Consider the following 22074-nt stretch of genomic DNA (forward strand, 5'->3'; position numbering starts at 1 on the left):
TAGAGGCTGCCGTAAGCACAGATGTCCTTTCCTCTGTATTTAAGAAACTGAAAACACGTGCCATGGTGTTGGGCTTCCTGCGCTTGGCATACTCTGTGAGGATCTCTGAGGGAGAAGGACCGCACTCACATTTATGGGATTGGATACACTTTACACACACAAGGGCTTAGGATTTCAGACTGTGAAAGCCAAAGTAACAATGTGGGCCTGGGGGTGATGCTCACTTTCTCCAAGGTACACTGGGTTTGGAATACTTAGCTACCAAACAGAACAGTGCCTTCTTTTCCAAGAAACACAAAATACTTAATTGAATACATACTTTAAAAAAGAGGAAAAACTCACTTAGAAATGATCTATTTCATTCCTGTGACAGGATTTTTAAATGTGTTCCAGGATTTGGCCCTATAGCTCTTCATTTCTTATTCTAAAGTGATATTAATGTTTTAATTTATGACAGTCACATGCACAGTGACCCACAGGTTGGACCCCTCCCCCCCACCCCGGCCTGAATTTCCTACTGAAGCTGCTGAGGGAGTTTATAACTGAGTGCTGTGGTGCTTTCTAAAGTAGACTCCTCATCAAGCAGCTAACGCAGGACGCGACCGAGCAGAAACAATACAATACCCATGTGCTCTAGGGAGGGAAACACCAACTATTTTCCTAAGATGACTAGAGGAAGAAGTTGGATCCAACTGTCAGGCAGAAACAGGTAATTTTATCTACACCTCATACCTGAAGTCAACTAACTTCAAAGAAATTCCAAACACAAAACAAAACAAAAGAACCCCCCCCCCCCAGGTTTCCCTTTGGTTCTGATTTTGGAGCAGAATATGCATGAAGGACTCTGAGGGGATGGTTTGGCTGGCTCTATAGTTTCACAGAGGGTTCTGGGGACAATTTGGATGATGTGGTTTGCTCTTCAATATCACAGCATATTTCTTTGTGAATGAAACCACATGGACAACTTGATGTGATTTAAAAAAAAAAAAAAAACAGCAGGGGGTTGCCAATTGCCCTAATTGTAAGAGAGGTACCTGATCAGAATACCAGTGTGCATGAGATAGAAGAGACCCCCAAGAAGCTCATGGCAAATCACAGTGAGGCTCTGGATGGCTCCCATTTCAATTCCATCCCTCCAATGTTTTTTTTTTTTTTTTTTTTAATAATGAATTAATGGTCTAATGGTTGCAAAGCTGCAACAAGGTTGATGGGGCAAGTTGACATCAAATATTCCTTTCAGTACTCCAGAGCCTTCAAAAATTCCCCCTCTAGATCAAGCTACCACTAGACGTGTGTGCCTTCACACGAAGGTCAGGAGACCTGCTCCATGCTCGTGGGATGAGAGGCAGAGCTGCCCAGCTCCTCCCACCCATCAGGTCTAGGATTCTCGATGGCAACATCACGTCAGCCTGGGCTCACAATTTCTTCCTTTCGAGGGTCTCCAGGATGAAACTTTAACCTGTTTTTGAGGGAGTTGGGCAACTGAGGATTCAATGATGGTCTGCCTCTCTAACAAGGGGAACAATTCGATTACCCTGGTTACCGAAGATAAAAGAGAATGCTGGAGCACTTCCTTTCAGAGAAATCAGAAATCAACTATGACCTTTCGAGTTTAGAAATATTTTTCTATTGCATTTGTACATTTCCTTGTAATGAAACTCTGACCTGGGGAATGGGTTTCAGTTACTGCATCTGAATGGGAGAAAAGAAATGGAAGACTGTGGGCTGCTTCTTTTTCTTTTTTTCTTTCTTCTTCTTCTTTTTTTTTTTTAAAAGCTCAGGCTTTATGTTACTGTCACTGGATTTAGCTGTTGCAGCTTTTAAGGCTAACCATGGCTGTAATGTAGTGCAAGAAAGAAGAAGAGTGGAAATTAATTTAGCTATCCATTTGTCAAGATTCAGTCTGGAAGATTTCTTAGGAACCAATCTAAATCTCAGGGATAGCCTGGACCTTTAAAACGGAACACAGGATCATTCAGCTCCATAACCTTTAATCTGTTTGAAGTAAGAAGCAAATGTTAAAATCCACGAGTGTACTTTCTAGGCAAGATAAATATATGGAAGACTGCTTGTTAAGACACAGCAAGCCTAGAAGATCATATCCTACAATGTTGCTTTAGTGGCAATTTTACTTTAACTACTCTTGGGTGTGCCAGTGAGAATCTGGGTGTTCACGGCCACAGATGCCTTCTGTGTGTGGACAGGGTTCAAGTGCTGGTGCTGAAAGGCTACTGTGCATCTGGGAGCTCATCGTACATCGCCTGGAGCCTGGAGGCCGGGAGCAGAGAGACAGAAGCCAAGACAAGCCCCTATTTAAAGGCACCTTCGATATGGACAGAAATACAGCATTGTTTGTTTTGAAAATTTCCTCTTAAATGGAGTCTCTGTGGTTGGAACAGTGGTAACAGTGAGTTGTAGCTGTCTGAGGACACAAAAGCTTTCGGTGGGGGTGAAGGCTGGAAGCTGTGAGCGGAGGTGCCTCTGCTGTGTTGCAGAGAGTGAGGGGGGGGAGTTCAGGGGGTGCTACGAAAGGTCTTAAAAACAAAACAACACAAAACAAAAACCAGCCTGAGCTAGTGAGAGGCCAGCCACAGATGAAAAATATTCCATGTTATGGAGAAATGGGGTGTTTCTACAGAGCGAGAAAGGCCTCCCCTGCCTTAAAATATAGACCTAGCTAGCCTACAGCCACCAAGACGGAGCCCTCTAGAATGAGAGGTAGTAAGGGCTGGCTCATCCCTGGGCCCCTTCTGCAAAGACGAACTGACTACCTGCAAAGGGCAGCGGGGGATGGAGGTGTAATTCACATGGACACCCCAAGGGCCATTTACAGGAAATTTCATGGAAACCTACTATTGAGAGCTCAAGCCTAATTCAGTTTACACTGGATAAGCAGCAAGAAATCATGAAATGTAAAAACCTAGCTCCTGGTACGGAAAGTGGAGAGCATGGCTGACCTGGAATCAGGTAGGAAGGAGCATCTTCGCGGTGCTTAGCACTGAGGCGGAAAGTGGGAGGAGTCTGCGCACTACGCTAACAAGCTTTTACTTAAGCAGCAGAAGGAACTAGCAGAACTGAAACAGAAATACACACAGACGAGGATTTAGGAAGCAGCCTGGATGGAGCGGAGTTTAGAGTGAGACACAATAGCCAATTGATGGATTTTCAGAAGACCTTAAGTGCAGGCACTGATGTTTTCATAAACAGCGGTCGGAAAAATCCTCACTAGTGGCTTTTTCTAAGGTTCTCTTTGCCCCACTGTGATGGGTTAGAAAGGTGAAGAAAACGGAGACTAGGGGATCTACTGTCCTATTTCATAAACCTCCTCTTCCACGGAACACTCTGGATGTTCGTCATGCCTGTCTCACCGACTCCTGTGAAAACCAAGAACGTCTCCAGAAAGTCAGTGTAAAGGACAGGTGCCCTATCTAGGGCGATAAAGAGGGTCTACACACAAAGAATGATGAATTATATATTCAGTGTTTTAAAAGAAGTCCTGTATCCTGGGGTGTGGAGCTCAGAGAGATCTTGCAGTCTCCTGGGATAAGCTAATGAAGCGGGAAAGTTATCTTTTAAAGAAAATTGTTTTTTTTTCCTCATGGAATGATTACTTTTACATGTTCTGGGGTCGGAACCTGTACACAGTGGTTGGGGAAGGCCTTACCTAAGGAAATCCTGCACGTCTAGTAGACATGGTACAACCATAACCTTTTCCCAGGCAGAGGACGCTCCAAGGTTCCCAGGCAAGCAACGTCAAACGGTATGAGGGCCACTGGGTACCAGCAAGGGGATGGATGGCATCCCTCCTCCCTCAGTGATAGAAATCAGAGACAGTGAAACTCATTCTGAAGAAGAGTTTCAGACAGTCCAAAAAAGATAAAGCCACAGAGTTACAACTGTTGTGGCTGTCTCTTCCACACCTCCAATGTTTAACTGACGGCAGCAGGGGGTACATGAGCGCCCAGCACGGAGAAGACAGGACTCTCTCTGACCTCCTGACCCCGGCAACACACACAAGGTAGTAACACTCTGGGTACTCTCTGGGGCAGGAAGAATGGCGATGCCTTTCGAAACATGGCCCACCTGGGCCTGTTAAAGGGTATGCATTTTCCTTCGTATGAATTAAGATGGAATTAGGACGAGAAGATCCAAAGCCAGTATACTTACCATTTCATCAACGTGGCTAAGCCTAAGCTACCGGCATGTTCTCTAATAGCCAGGTGGCCATTTTCCCCAGCATTCTGCTTTGAACAGTGATGCTTAAAAAAGAACTCTCTTAAGCATAAGCTGCAAAATATCTGATCTCCTGGTTAAGTGCCTGGATGTTCAAAGATTTCCTGAGGTCCTTAAGATTCAACTTAAGAACAAGGTATCTAATGTGCCTGAAGCTCCAAAATGAAGGAATGATTACATTCCAAGGATTTCAAGGGAACTTCTCAGTGTCTTTGCATACATACCAGAAAGACAATATACATTCAGGACATTTTCAGTGGTAATGAAGGTACCGTACCTGTGATGATGGTAAGGATGGTGGTGGTGGTGGTGGTGGTGGTGGTGGTGGTGGTGGTTGTTGTGGGAGGAGGGATAGTTGTGGGGGGATCTGGATAAAAAAAAAAAGGAAAATCAAACCCACAATGCTGAACACAACAATGACCAGTAATGACAAAACAAAGGCATGAGGACATTGAGATGTTTGTTTGATGACACCCCCCCTCCGAAACCAAGAGCTTCCCCGCCACCCCCCTTAGCCCCCTGCCGAAGATCTGTGTCTTGTAATCATAACCCAAAACCTTAGCTGGAAAAGCTAAGAAAAGAAGAAAAGAGGTTTGTATTAATGAAGCGAAGTAGGGATGAGGAGATGTGAAGGAGAGAAGGGGGGGAAAGTCAAATTAGGACACCCCCCAATCTGATTTCAAAGGTGAGGGTAAACCAGCCCTGCGCCCGAGAGGCATTTTGTTTTATGATTTTTCAGATGGGAGGAAGGAGGGAGGAGAGGACGCTGCTCCAGCGAAAGGGCTGCTCTCGGCCAAGGATGAGTGTGCTCTTGCATCCCTGCTCTCCATGACGGGTAACTTCATTATTCCCCATCAATACATCCCAGCGGGAAGTAAAACTACTTCTATGCTTGTAATAAATACAAAGAAGAGAGAATGTCACCACTAAATATCAAGTTCCAGGCGTGTGAGATTTTACTGAGATTTTATTTTTTTAAAAGTCAATAAATTTTACAACTTATAAATATTAATACGTCAGTTGCCTTTGCTCACGTTAAAAGCCTGACCTAAGCGGATGGTGGTGGTAAGACCAAAAGCCCGCCTTCCATCTTGTAAACAAGAGGACGAAATATAAACGGGGCTTGACCCTCCAAGCCAGGAATCCCAGAGGGAACCCTCGGTCAGATGTTTGATATACTGTATATTCTTCTATCATCTCAGGAATTATTTGGGGGACAAGGGAAGGGCAAATATGAAAGAGAAAAAAAGAAAATCCTGAGCCTAAATGATCAAACTGAATGTGTTAAATTGTCAGCAAGACTTTGAACCAAGCAATCATCCTGCTAAAATAGAGCATAAGACGATTTGAAGGCTTTTGATTTTAAATTTTATCTAAAGCACGTCAACTTTTTCTCCTGACACATCTGGTGTCCTTTTATCTCCAAGTGAGCTCTCAGACTGTCTAATTAATACATCAAAACTTTAATTATATACTGCACCTTTATTGGCTTTGGTACAACTTCCTGAAAGTTTATGACAACACTATTTTGGTGCCTGGTTTTAAGGTTTGCTTGAGATGATTCCTACTATTGATCAGTAATCCGAGGTTTTAATTTTCCTAGCCAGCTTCTCTCACGCATGCACAGTGTATGAATGTGATGGGGAAGAATCAGCAGCAAATTGTTCTGTCTTACGGGAGACTGTGCTCGTTTAAGTTGTGGACACGAGCGATTTAAAGCAGCCTCACAAAGGAGCTCAAAAAGGAATTCAAACAAAAACAACAAAAATTAGGAAAACAAAACAAAAAACCCCCCAAAACCACACACACACAAAAACCCCACTGTCTGCCAAGAAGCAGAAATGATTAAATAAGTAATTTCAAACCACCTTTTTAGACAAACAGGCAGTGTGTTCAGTCTTGCTTCCTGGCCACTTTCTCATGGAGGCCCCAGGTGAGGAAGCAGTCTGGAACCTGGCAGATCACATGGCTGCACCCACACCTTACCACAGGCACTGGGACAGACACAGCCGAGAGAGGGGCAAGGGCCCCTGAGTCAAGCTCTGAAGGCATCCTGTGCCCTCTCCTACCCAACTCAACTGTACCCAGAGAGGTGCCTGCTGCCCGGCATGTGGGCAGCTAATGTGGTTTCTCTGTTCTGGTTCAATTACAATATTTATCACTGGAAAGGAACATCTGTGCCTGGGAGACTTCCCCTGATACACTCTAATGCTATTTCTGTACCTATCTCTCAGAGTATTGGCACAAAATGTGTGATATCCACAATGCAATCAAAGGGGAATGGAAGGTCCATTTTTGAAATATGATTTGAAAATACGATTATGAACAAGGGATGGACCAGACTAACAAGGGCAGAGACTTCAGAAAAAAGGTCACTGTTCCCTTTCGTTTTTTGAAAATCACACACTTTCAATTATTTTCATCACTACCGGGGTAACTGTTGTCCTTCACATCTGGCTCAAGTGACCTGAATGAATTAGACTCTGTTAACAGGTATAACCTCGTTGCTCAGATCATTTCTAGCAATAAGAGCAACGTGAGGCCACTATTTAAGAAAATACAGAGTTGGAGCTAATGAGCAGTGTTTGACACACAGAGACTCAAAGAACAAAATCAACTGGGGCTCAGGGCACTAACCAGCTAGATTCTCCAAGTCTAGGAGTTATTTCCAGAGAATTAAACATTTTAAAGGCACGTTAACACTTGCTTCATAAAGTACTTTTAAAAAACATGACTGTAGTAATATAATAAATCACCTTTGAAAAGAAAATCTACTCGCCATCCTCTCAAATTGCTAGAATATTTTATTAACGGACGAGCAACACCTCAGGCTGGCCTTCTAGCTGCCATTCCAGACGGTGTTACCGGCACAGCCTAAGGGAGGCAGGTAGAATCCTGTACATCTAGGTGATCCCCGGACGAGGGTAAGTATGCCATTCTGGGTTGGGGAGGGGTGTGTGTGTGTGTGTGTGTGTGTGTGTGTGTGTGTTTGTCGGAACAGGTAGGTCGCTATGTTTCAGCGAGTGAAATCTAGGGTGTGTGTGTGTGTGTGTGTGTGTGTGTGTGTGTGTGTGTGTGTGTGTGTGTGTGTGTGTGTGTGTGTGTGTTTGTCGGAACAGGTAGGTCGCTATGTTTCAGCGAGTGAAATCTAAAACAGTCTCAGGTGGGAGGGAACTGTCCTACTGGGAAGCAGTGAGAATTAGAGGCCCTACAAAGTAAAACAAAAATGTCCCTGTAGACTCGGCAGTCAGAAGTGTCATGGCTCGGAAACATAGTAAGCCCGTGAACTTGGGCAGCTTAGGTGACCTTTCTAAGCTTCATCTGTCAACCGTACCACGGGACGAGGATAATGCGTACACCCTGGGGTTACTGGGGAGATTCGAGGTGCTCATGCATGCGCAACATTGGGACACAGTGAGCACTTAACAAACGCTAGCCGTAAGCTGGCATCCCAAAGGTTTCAAAGACATCTGTGTCCATCAAATCCACAAAGTTTCTTGTCTTGAGAGGTGGCAACAGGAGGGATGAGAAACCAGAGTTGTTCTCCCAGATAACTTAGTCTTCTGGATCAAGGCAGCATACACTAGACTGGTGGGAATTTGCCGCTGCTGTTACCCACCGCGAACCTGGGGGGCAGCAATGGAGGGGGCTCACGGGAGGCTCAAGCCCTCACATACAGAGAGAGATTTACCTTCCAGCCCCTGACATCAGTGGACCGTGAACAGTCTGAGGCACAGGGTAGCTGTGTAATGTCAGCTGAAATGGGGGCCCGGGGCACCCCCTGGCACCTACACGGGACTACTGTCCCCTTTGCTGGGATCTCCTCAACCACTGGGGAGAATTAATGCTCTTACATGTGTGGAGCACAGACCACATGGGTAACGTATGCAGAAAACACATCTCAGAAGTTTACAAATCAGGTGAGTAGATGTGATCCCATAATTCTGCATTATGTTAAAAGGGGGGGAAAACCCCTAAAACCTCAGGATAAGATCATGAGGATTATATTTGAATATCCAAATAGATATGGTGTAAAACATGCTTCTATGTCCTCAAAAAGACACCAACTCCTGTTTTCTTCAAAAGGAAAGTGGCCAGGTTCTAAGGCATAATGGTGTCAATATTCCATAGGTATGGTTATATGTGTGCCAGGTGTATATTCATATACACTTATACTTGGATAATTTACAGGGCTAAGAGGAAGAAAAAAAGGTGCACACATATCCATATATTTATAAGATACTGAAATTTTCAGGCCTGTGGGTACTCATTCCATGTCATGTCAGTTGATGACTATGCTTCCTGGTATAAAACCAACCTAGAGACTTCGACTGGACAGAAGAGACTCAGTCTGTCATCCTAAGGCTAGAGAGGCAGCGCACACTCCTCAACTAAATAGAGACTATTCACCAGATGCAAAACTGACATTAAGATATAAATGGGAAAAAGTCTATAATGCCTGACACGTAGTAGATGCTCAATAAATATTTGCTTGTTAGAGAATGCGATTCATGATAATATATGCTTTAATAGTCCTGTGAAAAGATATTAAGAAAACAGACAAATTTAAAAATAAATGCATTCATGTCTAAAGTAGTAGCCAGTGGTGGTTTATGTAGCTACCAAGGACCCTACATTTTTTCACCAAGTATTTACCAGCTTGCAACATCTTCGGGAATGTAATAGCTTCATGGTGAAAACAGGATACTTCTGTTCATCAAAGCGGGAGAGAAGGTAGCTGAGGTATCACAGGAAAATACCACTGGGAATAAACTTTCTGAGCTAAATAGCCATTAATTGGTAAGGCTGAATTTTGCAGTCATTATTTCTAACATCATCTCCATTGCTCGTGCCTGAGGACATAGCTCGCCTGCTCAGCATGACCAGGGACTGTGATCTAGCGGGAAATCCCCACGATTAGAGGGAGAGAAGAGAAGTCACTGCTCTCCCAGGTGGAGACACTGGGGTCTACCTCAGGCCAGGCTTCTTTAGGTTCTTGAAGAAAACAAACGTGCTTTCGGTTTTCAACTGGACCAAAAGCTCTGGGAGGGGATCACAAGCGGCAGGTACAAGTAAATGTGTCTGGTAGAAGACCGGTTTAGCTTTCCACGTACCGTAAACATACAGCATATAATCCGAGTGAGCTTTCCCCACTATGTTAGAGGCTTCACAGCGGTATGTACCATTATCTGTTTTGTTTAGGTTATTGATGAACAGGTTGGGCCCGGACAGGACGGCGTGCTGAGGCATTTCGTCATCGACTCTAACCCAGGTCACCATCACCGGCCTGCAGAGGAAAGAGGATGAACACAGCCGGCTTCATTATCTTCCACCAAGACGTGGGTGTCAGCTTCCCACCCACGCATTACAGGAGTCACATGTAGGGTGACACGATTAAGGACATGTTTTAAGTTCATAAAATTACAGCTGTGAAGTCCCCCCTGAGTCTGTTTGGAATAGACTTAAAAAAAAAAAAAACAAACAAAACATTATCAGGTGTTGAAAAACTTTCAACAGACCATAAGCAGGAGTCTCATTATTTCCAATTCATCTTTAACAAATCAGTAAATAAACCAATGCACCCTATTTTTATGCCCTGCTGTGTGGTTTCACACCGATTCAAACAGGACAGAGCTCACCCATCGTTAATCATCTCATTAATTAGGGGGAAAACAGGAAATTCTTGGCTAGTGATACATGCATTACTCTGATGGTTACTAATACACCAAGACGCTTGCTTTAGAAGCTGCTTGTGATAAGCCGCTTGTGATATTTAAAGGGATTTCAAGTTTCACAAAAAAAAAACAACAACAACAGACTTTTACATCTGAATGCTGCTTTCTTTTGACCTCTGCTGTTGGAAAAACCACCTCTGTTCATTCGGGAAATGTGCAATCATTTCTTTTCCCCTTAACCCTACCCACAACCTGACTCCCCCAACCCAGTCCACCTCATCTATGTGTTCCTCTGCAAAGTGCCTTGCTTTGCTGGCTCTCCAAGTCCCACATGCTGTCACCCTCTCCCTCTCGTGTGCACCTGCAAGCCCTGCGGCTCAAGGGCAAGGCTTCTGGGTCCGGGTCAGTCACTGAGGGGCACATCTCCACATGGGCTCCTTATGGCACTGGCTCAGAGGCACGTTTGTTTTAAAGTACCACATTTGTGTCCATCAGGGAAAAGCAAATTTCACAAGATGCTCCAGAGCCGAAATCGCACACGCACCAAGTATCTTTCAAACTCACGGAATCTAAGACTCACATTCTCCAAGGCGGCTCCCTCAACATCCTGTGACATCGGGGCCATGTGGATGATTGTGCCTGAAACTCTCATTTTAAAGGAAGGGCAGCAGAGACGCGGGCACAGAAGTAACTTCCTGTCGGTCCCCACGGCTACTTCCAGGAGTGGCGACAGGACCAAAGACCCATTGCTTAATGATGAGCGAACACCCAAGTTAGCTCTGTCGAGTAGCATTCCAATTTTCAAATGGGATGTGAAGTTACAATTTTTCTTTAATTACACATGGGTTTGTCATCACAACCCAGTAAATTATTTAAAAATTAGTCCTGCATATGTGCTCCTTGCAGGCAATGGCAAATGGGTCTGCCTAGCAATCAGATCTAACGTCCTGCTGCTTGACAGCTGAAACAATCAGTGGGGGTAAGTGCTGAGAATATTCACAACATTTAATGGCAAGTTAAATTACCATTTTTATTGTATGCAATTTCTTGAGAAAATAAATAGGTAATATGCTAGAAGGGATCGCAGCAGACTAGTGCGTGCTTGCTCACACAACCATATACCCGTTCCGATCTGAGAGGAACAGATACCTTCTCTGGCATAAATGTCCTGAAGGAAACATGTAATTTACTGTCCCCATGGCACATTCAATTGAACACAGTACCTTCTTTACGGGAAAAAACCCACAGAAACAAAAGAGTTTAGCAAAGCCATATACTGTAAATGTGGTTAATATGGCTGAATATAGGTATTGCAAGTGGCGAGAGGCCTGGGAGAATTTTTCTCCAACGGATTTTTTTTTTTTCTTTTTTTTGAGGCAAGCAAGGTAAGCCACTAACCAGGGCATAGTCCAAACAGTTGACAGAAAGAAAGATCTGCATTTTTTGCCGTGTTCCAAGGAGAAAAAGATCATTCTGCTAAAGCTTGAAGGGTTTCAAACCAAGTAACTTGGGAACACCAGAGGAAAAGCCAAACAGAACCTAGACCGCCTCCTACTTCCTAAAGGTCATCTTTAAAGCTGCACATGGTGTGAGGACAGACAGAAGCAGATTCTAGTCCAAGGAGAGGGAAGCCCGACACAGGGAGGGGTGAAGCGGGAGAGAGCGGATGGCAGCCTCCATCTGGCTCCCCGGTCTCTAGTCAGAGATCACGCCTTAGTGGTAATGGGGACAGTGCTTTCCAGAGATTTCAGGGAAGCTTCCTTAAGATGCTCAGAGCATGAAAATTGTGATAGTCAGGCTGGTTAATAAAAACTCTGAGGGAAAAAAAATCATACCACGGGGACAGCAGAGGGAGCTCAATGCTGTTTTGTTTTGTTTTGCTGGGGACCGCTCAAAGTTTGAGGGCTTATTATCTTGACACTGACTTTTTCCATTTTAGGATTCCGTGGATTGTTTTTTCTGTAAGAAACGGTTAAAGACAATCTTCACTCTCCTAGAAATAGAAGATTCTCTCCTCTCCCCATGCGAAACTGGATGGACGTCTAAAGTGGCCCCACTATATGGCTTTTTTGCTATATTAGTGATGATATACAGCAGTTTCCCTAATTCACTTTCATTCATTCAGGAGCGAAGCAGCTTCCTTGTACTTTTCCATAAAATAAGAGCGTTAGTAGGTTCTTTCTCTTCTGCAATGGCATACATACATTCCTTGAGAAAAAGCTCTGGGACCATTCCTTACTAACAAAAATATTTCTAGGAGTCACTTTTCTTTGAGGGAAGGAGAAGCAAAATTAAAGGTAGGGCAAATTCATTTTCCAACGGCTGGCCCTAATCACAGCGGCTTAATTTAAGTCTGAAAACCATCTTTCCAGCAGCTTAAGACATTAACACAGAAGGTAGCAGATTTATCATTAGATTGTGGGCATACTAAAAATTATTAGGATTATTTTTTGTGAGAGAAGATAGTTCTGACAATCATGTTGATGATAATAAAATAGAATTAGCTGAGATTTCAATCTTAGCTGGCATTTCATTTTTCTCCCAATCCTGACCATTAAGAACCAACCGCAGGTATTCATTCCCCTTTTCACTGAATATTCCTTAGTGCTTGAAATATCTTTCATCCTTTATAGCAGGAGACAGGTGACAGGCTGCTGACTTGTGAACGCACATTTCCGTGTTGTGACATTTACTGCTCATGACCCTTTGCCAACCTTGGCCTTCAGAACTTACTGGGGCTTCCCGATGGCTTCGCATGTTAACTCGAGCGCATCCCCTTCCCGGGTTAGGCCTTGTAGAGGGTAAGTCATCTGAATATGCACTTGAGGCTTATCTGTGTGACAACAACACAAAGTATCATGTTTAGCAAATGATATCAGGCAAAAAATCAGACTTGCATGCTGCCACAAACCCCATACCACCAGCACTCCCTCTCTCCCCATCCTCATGCCTTCACTAACATCCTCCTAATTAGTTAGTAATCCTGGCATTTGCTCAAATTAAATTGACTAATAACTCCAAGGAGTGAACGCGAACAGATAAGAGATTCATAAGCCAACTGTGCCACATCAAACATTTCCTGTGAAATACATTTTGTTACATTGAAGTTTATCTCCAAACTCACTCAAGCTAAAGGAAACTCATTTGCCTTCATGCTGAGGTGAAGCCACAGATATTTGTGGTGCTCAGAATTGATACATTTTATCATATATCATATATTACTATGTGACAATATGTTGTGACAATGCATATTAATAAGTTTGCCTCTTCCACGCTCTAGATTTCAAATGGGAAAGGCTACACTTCTGAATTCCACTCAAATGGCTTTGAGAATAAAGAAATGGGAGGTTCCGGTGGTCCCAACGAAACTCTTTGATGTCTCAATGTCTATACATGAGAAGGAAGGAAGCGGACAGGTACTGAGGGCCTGGCTCTTGGTAGGAACTATCATTGGTGGGGGAATAAGCCCAGTTTTAGGGATCAGAACACTGATACTCAGGATGAAGTAGCCAGTCCAAGGTCACGGAGATAACAAGAGGCAGCCCTGCGAATGTTGGGATTTCTGGTTCAAAAGTGTATTTCCCAGTGGCAATCCATAATTAAAACCAAGTATAGCTTCTGAAGGCAGTCAAGTACTTAGCCAAGTGACACAGGTGTTCTTATTATCCACTGGCTACTTAAAACCCGTGTTTGGAGTTTGCGGGGGTTTGGGTCCAAGGAATGAATGGTGGGAGGTGTGGGGCATAGGGAAGGAACCAGAAGGGGTTGGGATTAGCTTAGAAACACATACAAATACATTTACAAATAAAACCTGAACGGGGTTGGGAGACTCTTTTTTTTTCCCTCTGCTGAACTAACAAGCTATTAATCCCTAAATCAGGTTTCTCATTTAATGCAGTGGCTCTATAAACGTGTATTTTTGGAAACGTACCCAAGAGTAACAAATGTGAGAGGGCAAGACATCACTTGGCTGAAAGGTCAAAACAATTTCCATAACTTTACTTTCTCAGACAATCACACCACCTAAACAACAGCCCCTTGGCCTTTTACAAGCAGTGCTTAGCTCATTAACATTCATCCTATGGACTGAGAGGGAAATCAGAAATATGGCAGGGCTCAACTGATCTCAACCTGTACGCGGCTAAGACAAGCTACACGAGGGGGTCCTCTCGGGGACAGCTGCCTTCCAGACACAGTGGTTCAGTCTTGCTCTCACCACAGACCTGTCTCTGAAAACCGTGTGGCATTCAAAACCTTTCAGGAGCGTCTTCTTGTCCACCAGTGTGCACTGCACGCTGTGAATGGGTAACCCTTGCTGGGAAGCTAAGCCAGTTGCCCAAGGGGCGTAAGTTAACAAGCCTGAAAGCTCCAGCTGACCCTTGCAAAGTAACACGGTTCTATTCTTGGACTTGCTGAAAAGGGAACGTTCGAGAGCAAAATGGCATGGAGGTGTCCAGGGACTGGTCACTGGGTTGGGAAAGTCGTCACTAAAGAGACGCAGAAAAAGACAAAATAAACGTGATGACCTTGAATGAGGACTGGCTTGCTAGGGAGAAGCAAGAGCTGTGGGCCACCCTCCTCGGAGAGCTCTGGATATAGCTTACGCTAAATACAACCACTGGGTGACATATGCGAGTCTATTATTTTTGGTGGTATAACACATCAACACAGAGCTGGCTGGTGAAGTTTATTACAAACACAAGATACAAATAAATAAATTAAATAACTAAGTAAGTAAGTAAGTAAAGCAAGCAACGGGAGAAGGTTATGTTACTGAAAACACTGACAGCCAGACCCGCTCCCTTAAATTTCACATTCAGAAACAGGAGCACTTAATGGAGTTCCTGGTCAGGAAACCTCTGTCATTCTTACCTAGGAACCATTCTGGGTGAGGCTAAATTTAAAGCCCGAAATCTGGGCTGAAATGTAACATTTGCTTATAGGTTAATCTCTGATCCACGGAAGGACTACGTTTTCCATGCTCTGCTGACTTCCGCCCATTAATTACAGAGAAGCAGGATGCCTGCTGGCCTATGTGGAAGGTTTTCTCGTTTTTTTTCCCCCCTTGTGTAATTTACAAGCAAACAGAGAGGGTATATTTTTCAGCACAGTGCACTAAGGGTTTTACGTGCTCAACTTCCATTAATAATAAAGAGAGTGTTGAAAATCTAATCCGCTCTTGCCTCTCTTCAGTACCACAGACTTATAGTTAAATGCTTTTTTTATGTTACTAATGGCTGTTTCCCAGTTGCCAATTACTCACAGAAATTAGGAAGAGCAAGCTAAGGATCTGCTGTACCTGGAACTTATATTTAAAAAAAAAAAATCCTACTAAGCCATAGAAAATGCACCTTCAATTTTGATAACAGATTTTCCCAATTTACTCCTCAGGTTCCTGGAGAAACATCTACCATCTACTTACGGGTACATCTGCCACAGTTACCTTAATAGCTGGCTGAAAAGGTAAACATTAATCTTGTTTGTATTATACAGAAAAATGTCCTCCTCTATTGACACATGCAGTATTTATATGCATATTATCTGACTGGGGGGGCAGCTGAGCCATCTTCATACCCAGCCTACAAACCACACAGGCGATCTATGTGCCAAGATCCATCCCCTTCTTTTGCCCTGAAGGAGGAACTCATCTATGCTCAACAGGTGGACCAGACACCCTGGGATTCCACTGGCACCTCTAGAACTCAGGGAGGTTAAATTTTCCCAGGAAGATCCTGACTACAATGTGAGTATGTCAAAATCCTGCACAATCCAGATGGCTGACTGAATAGCCCAAAGCTCATCATTTATATTTTAATTATGTTCATAAATCAAACGTTATAACCCACCAAAGCTTTTCTGAAATAGACCCAGACTCTAAGATTTATTTTTAAGTAATGAGGTAAGGCCCAGTACATTTTCTGGGTGATCATTTTACGCCTCAGTTGGTGTTGTAAGGCACAAGGCTACAAGCCAGATGACACTTTCTACCCAAGTGCCATAACTGCCTAGAAATGTATCGCTCAGAATGGCTTAATGTCATTATAAAATGGAACTGCTATATAAAAATAAGAAAAATAGTTAGGTCTGTGCACTTATGGAAAATTATAGTTATAGAGATGGCATCACCAACAGCCAATCAATTAGGTGGAGGGACCTGAGGTTTTCATAATACACTGTAGTTTTTTTAAAAACCCTATAAAAGACAGTTAGCAAGACTCTTAGAGCAGACAAAATTCATTCATTAGTCAAAGTCACACAGAGGGTTAAATGCCAGGAGGCTTTGGGTCACACTGCAGGAGCAACCAATTAAAAAAATAATATTAGAAAGACATTCCAATTTGATGAGACTTTCTTCAAATGTACTTTGCTCTCTCTATAAAGGGAAAATATATATATAAAAGGAAACTCTTAAAGAGGTTAAGAATGGCTTGCTGGCGGATTACAATTGATTTCATGCCAGTCTGACCTTGCACCACGTTCTATGATCTTTCCAGAAGATGAAGCTCGAGACTCTGTAACCTGTATTCACTTTCCTACGTAAATGAAAAGTCATCGTCTCCTTCTCTCTAGATCACAACACGAATGTAGCAGGTTTTCAAAATTATTTATTAAAAAAATAATAAATAAAAGGGTACTTTGCAGTTTCCTTTTGCCTGGGATGTCATCCTTCCCATGTACCAAGTAAGAGTACATCTGAGGCATGAGGTAGATGCCTGATACCCCAGCATGAGACTCGTTACCGCAGGGGCTCCTGACACCCCCCACCCCAAGAATTTCTAAATCAGGGAATGTAGGCATCCAGTGTCCTTTGATGCACTAACTGCAACCAGGCCCAAGGGCTTGGGTGCAAATTTGCTCCTGCGACTGCATTCGGGACACAGGCTCTTCGTGGCCCTTACTTAGATTTCGTCCAATTTCCGAAAATCCGTGAAAGCGGGACCGGATGCCTGCGGAGCAGATGCTAATGGTCTCAGGGCCTCGACCAGGGAGAACTCAAGGGCAGCAAGTGCCCAGACGTATCAGAATGGCTGGGAGAAGTCTGGGTCAGTGCTGCGCATTCAGGTGGGGAGGCCTCAACTGAAGGGTCTTTGTCAGTCATGGAGGATTACTGCAGTTTGGAGGAGCATGACCCTGCAAAGATTAACCTGAGATTTAGTGAGTGTTAGGGGTGTTCTGGAGCTCGAGGCAAGACTCGGCCCCCACGACACGGCTGCCTGGATTGCTGGGAGAGGCCAGCTTTGCACCGAAGGTAGACAGTGTCCGGTAGCAGGAGATGACTGGATGGGGTTCAAGAACAGTCACACTGAGCTTTCAGAGGACTTCCACATCTTGCAAAAAAACCTTGCTTTCTAATGTCACGACACATTCATGAATAATTCTCACTGCCATTTATTTTGTTTGTTTGCAAGGTGAGAGACCTCCTGCTGTTGCATCTGTTGAAGGAATCGGAGCACTGCAACTGTGCTCCAGGAGGACGGTGCTATTAGGAGTGGGAGGAGTCAAGCCTGGTGGGAGATGCGGGACCAACAAGCATGTGCCACATCACTGCAGTAGAATGTAATTCCTGCCTGTTGCAACGAGCAAGTAGTTTTGTGGGGGCTGAAAATCAAATTGTATTCTGTGATGTTGTGACAGAAAACAATGTTTCCAGTGCTTTTTGAAATGGGTGGCACACTCATATACTCTTCCCTATCTTTGAGAAATCTTTAAAATCAGAAAGTGAACGCTGGATGGGAAAAGCCCTATAGCATGATTTTCTCCATAGGAAAGTCAGTTCTGTAAGAACAAAAGTTTTGAGTCTTTCGTATCCTGGTGCCCGGCACATGCAGTAGGCCCTCAACACTTGCTTACCAAGTGAATGAATGCATGAGAAGCTGGAGAAATACCGGGGCATGGACTCCTACTCCACGCTCCGTTACTCACTTAAAAAAAAAAAAAAAAAAAAAATCAGCTCATGAATACATCTTAACCTTGTTATAAGATAAACTGGGCACAGTTAACATTTTTGAGAGTTTATTTGAGCATCCACGATTTGAATAGGGCAACACCACACTGAAAATGCTCCAGCCACAGGAGCTAGGGGAAAGGTTTTTACAGAGAAGACAGGGAAGGAAAGCAAGGGCCATTATTTGATTGGCTGTGGCTTAAGCAGTTGCCTTATTTGGGGAAAGCCTAGTTGGCTGTTCGTGATTGGTGGTGGCTTCAGTTTCATTTTCTTGGGAGCCTGGGGACTTTGGTTGAGGTTTTCCTTTGCTCCTGTGGGCTCCCCAAAGCATGAGAGTTACTCCAATCTCAATGGTCTCCCTGCTGAATCACTTCAACAGCCCTTAGCACAAAATATAACTGTATTATTCTTCTGGAAGGTCAATCCAGCTCCCAAAATTTGAGGTTCAGCCCAGGTGTTCTGATTTACATGCTTCCCTTTCACTACACATTTATTTAGCATTTCTGGTGTATCTCTAAGGTGGGATCTTCAGGGAAATCATAAAGGATGTTGTCTGACCACTCGTTTTCGATTTTCAGATTTTAACTTCACAACCATTTAACCTTCCACAGAACTGAAATGTGACCTTGAGTTAAAAACCATGAGAAGACTCCTTTCAGAGTGGAAATGCTCAATGTCCACAGCCACAGAGACATACCTTCCCCAAATACAATAGGTCAGTGAGATGTGGACAGAGTGTCCTTAGTAAGAGGCCTCCATCTACCGAGTTGCCTTGAGGAGGTAGAGGTGGTGGCTTTCTCTTGACCAGTCACATCACTCAAATCTTGCTCGTAACAGACCTGGCCCGAAACTTACTCTTTGTTTTTTGAGTATTGGTCCCTCACCTCCTGCCCCCTTGGGTGCTGCAGCATGCTCCATGAACAAGCTCCAGAGTATTTTAATACTATCAGGACTGTGGCCCCGCCCCTGCCCTGTGATCACCCAACAAATGACAGCTCAAACATTCGTTTGAGTCCGGGGGTCTCCATGAGGAGTAACAAATACCGAAATAACTTCCCTGAAACTCAATTCGTTGCTTTAAAAAAAAATAAAAGGAAGGGAGAGTGGGAGGAAGAACGGATTCTGTTCAAAGGCGAGCCTGGAGATCAGAGAGAAACAGGCCAAATCGGGGGAACGCCAGCTATTATGCTTTGAAGAATATAATCTGGCAACAGGAATGATGGGGGAAGGATGGATACAGGAGCCTCTCTGGGAAACGATGTTTTATCCTCCACTCCAAGCAGGAAAGCTTTTCCTAATTCCAGGTTTTTCTCCCTCCTTCACTGCAGGGCACTGTCGGTACCAGAGAAACATTTATTTTGGTACAGATAGAGAACAGGTTTTGATCATGCCCTCAATGACCAATTTTCCCCCAATTGAGGGAAAGAAAGGAGAAATCCAGTCTTTTCCGGACCCTAGGTGAAGAGGAAAATGGATTTACAAAATATTTGCCTGTATGGAGTCATTAAAACTCATTTTGAAAATGATGCCTACGTACACAATTAACCATCAGATGATAATTGGAGAAGGGAAGGTATTCAAACATCCATTTCTAGAGTCTGTGTTTTTTCATTCTCCCTTTCAAAACTCATCTCAATTTCTCATTCTCCCTCTCTCTCTCTCTTTTAAACAAATATGCACACACACAAAACCCTCACAAGATGAGGATTTTTGCAAACCATTTCAAAGAAGCAAGGCTGTGATGGGGGAAAGCAAAAGACACAGAGCAGCCATCCAAGAGCTTCAGATTCACCTCAGTCCAGAGTGAGGCTTTTCCCACTTTGCACAGCGATCTGAATTTCATACTGAGGGTCACAGCTCTTCTTTGAATTCCCAGCTTACGTCGCTATGTGTTGCCACCTTGATGCTATTTAAACAGTTTTCTTTTAACGCGCAGACAGTGAACTGTTCTCCTTTAAACAGGCTTTTATTTGACAGGAGTACGTTCCTTCAGATCTGAAACTCCACTAACTGCGCTACGATTGTACCACGCTCTGCTATAATCAACCATGTTGTAAATGTGAGCAACGCCACGCACACCGACACGTGGAAGGAAAAAAAAAAAAAACAATGCACAGAAGGAATTTAAGGTCATCGAGCTCAGAACATTAAAAGGCAAAAGTGTCCTCTGCCTAACATCTAAGGTGGGAGAGCTTTGAGTTCCAGCTTCCGCGTATAGTTATTTTCTGTTTTAAACACTGAGCTGTGTGTCACTGACGCCGTAGCCTTTCTGAGCCTCACAATGAAAGCCAGAAAACTAAGAGCCCTACTGTCTGTTCTTCATTCCCAGCAATGTTCCTACGAGAAAACCTTATTAATGAGCTTGCAAACGAGCACCCAACAGGGAAATGTCACAAACAAGAGCGGCTAATGCCCCAGAAAATCAAATAACTGAACACTTGGCTGATTGTGGTGCCTTTCATATTTATAATAAAAAGAGGGGGGGCTTTAATTCACTAATTCTGAAGGGGTCAACACCTTGCTGAACAAAACAACTCATTTATTTATGTTCAGAAATCTCCAGATGATAAATTACATTGATGTTAATCACTTCAATGCATACTACACAATTAATATCTGTACTCACCACGAACTTAAAGATTATTAAAAGTATGACAGCATACACATCTGGCTGATTTTTCACATAATTGGGCACAACAATTTCTCCTGGTACCACAAATAAGGGTCCTAACAAACAAACACTGCAAAATTCTGTGTTCAATTAATTAGGACTTAAATCCACAAGACAAAAGCAATTCCAAGTTATAGCTCAAGCCTTGTCTTCTATGCAATATGGCAGCTCTCCAGTTTACCTCTCCTCCTTTCCCCGTCAGATTTAAAGTAAGCTGTTGAAAAATATACAATGTAGGTCTTCGCTATTTCCTTTTTAAAAAAAATATCTTCTTAAAAGCACGTAGTTTATACAGAACTCAAATCCATTGTCTGTCATGTAACTCTGGTCATATCCTGGTTAATAGCCATTGGTCTTAGATGAGGTAGAAAACAGTTCCCAGAAGGCTTCATGTAGCAAAATGGGCCAGGACTGAACCAAGTGAATATAATGAATACCGGTTCCAACAGGTTAGAGTTCCCCAAGGCAGTCTCATTTACCCAGAAAAGAGCTGTTCTTAATCTGAGGTCCACGGACCAGTTCAGTATTTCCTGGTAATAACCTCACGCTTATAAATGATATTATTAAAAAATCTTTTTAGGTAGCAAAGAAAAGGACATTAAAAATACTTATGCATTTATTTTGATGTTTACTAAGCATAACACACATAGCAAAATAAAATTCCTAATTTGATATTTTTTCACAGGCCTTTGTTAGGGAAAAGCAATAAAGTGACTTAAAGACAAATTCTAAATGAGTGAAGAGTATGGATCATCTGTGGATATGGGAAAACTGGTCCTCGAATAAATGAAGTTAGAAGTCTGTAGGATAAACAGACTCTTTATATTGGAAGCAAAACATGGTGGATATGTGATTTTGTTCATCTTCTCCAGGTCCATGGGACTTTTAAAGAGGTTTTTAAGAAGGTTAAGAAATGCTGATGCTAAGGGTTTGGGCCAATTACAAAATGAGGGTCTAATACGCCTCATAGAGTATCCAAAATGATGCCCCATCCACGCAGACTGGCTGCTGAATCTCATGTATTTAAGTATCTCTTCTCATTGCCATCAAGACACCGGTGCTGCTCGTCTAGAGAGAGAGCCATAAGAGGGATGGGGTTGAACCACTGGCGCTAGCCAACGACGAACAAAGCCTTAGCGCCCAAGGACCAAGCGCCTTAGGCATCGGAGGCAGGAGTCTCTTACGGCAGAGCTGCTGGTGTTCAGGAGAGAAAAGCTGGTAGGAAATGAGGTAGAGGATTCCAGTTGTGTCTGGAGGAGCTACTTAAGGAATTCCTAGTTGACTCCGCCAAGTTGTTAGTAGCGCTCCAGGAATGGAGGGTAGTGAACGATCAGACGACTTATTTTCTTTCTCTTTCTTTCTTTTCTTCCTTCCTTCCTTCCTTCTTTCTTTCTTTAAAAGATTTTATTTATTTGAGAGAAAGAGAGATTGAGAGAACGAGTGGGAGGAGGGGCAGACTCCCCCTGAACAGGGAGCCCAACTTGGGACTCAATCGCATGACCCTGGAGATCATGACCTGAGCCGAAGGCAGATGCTTTAAACGACTGAGT

The 22074-nt window shown here is 43.4% G+C and overlaps 1 protein-coding gene across 9 annotated transcripts in view; it reads right to left on the reverse strand.

The window, feature by feature from the left end:
• CADM1 (cell adhesion molecule 1) overlaps positions 1 to 22074 on the reverse strand; it is a 318714-nt gene that overhangs the window by 27204 nt on the left and 269436 nt on the right. For 6 of the 9 annotated variants that reach the window (XM_027579180.2, XM_027579178.2, XM_027579176.2 and 3 more), the window contains exons 6-8: positions 12642 to 12741; positions 9348 to 9520; positions 4511 to 4600 (exon numbers count right to left, since the gene is read on the reverse strand). In XM_027579180.2, the coding sequence (XP_027434981.2) occupies positions 4511 to 4600; positions 9348 to 9520; positions 12642 to 12741 (363 nt within the window). The remainder of the gene's footprint in view (positions 1 to 4510; positions 4601 to 9347; positions 9521 to 12641; positions 12742 to 22074) is intronic. The other 3 variants (XM_027579183.1, XM_027579182.1, XM_027579179.1) reach the window with 1 other exon arrangement.

The sequence above is a fragment of the Zalophus californianus genome, chromosome 11, assembly GCF_009762305.2.
Source record: "Zalophus californianus isolate mZalCal1 chromosome 11, mZalCal1.pri.v2, whole genome shotgun sequence".
Lineage (NCBI taxonomy): Eukaryota > Metazoa > Chordata > Mammalia > Carnivora > Otariidae > Zalophus > Zalophus californianus.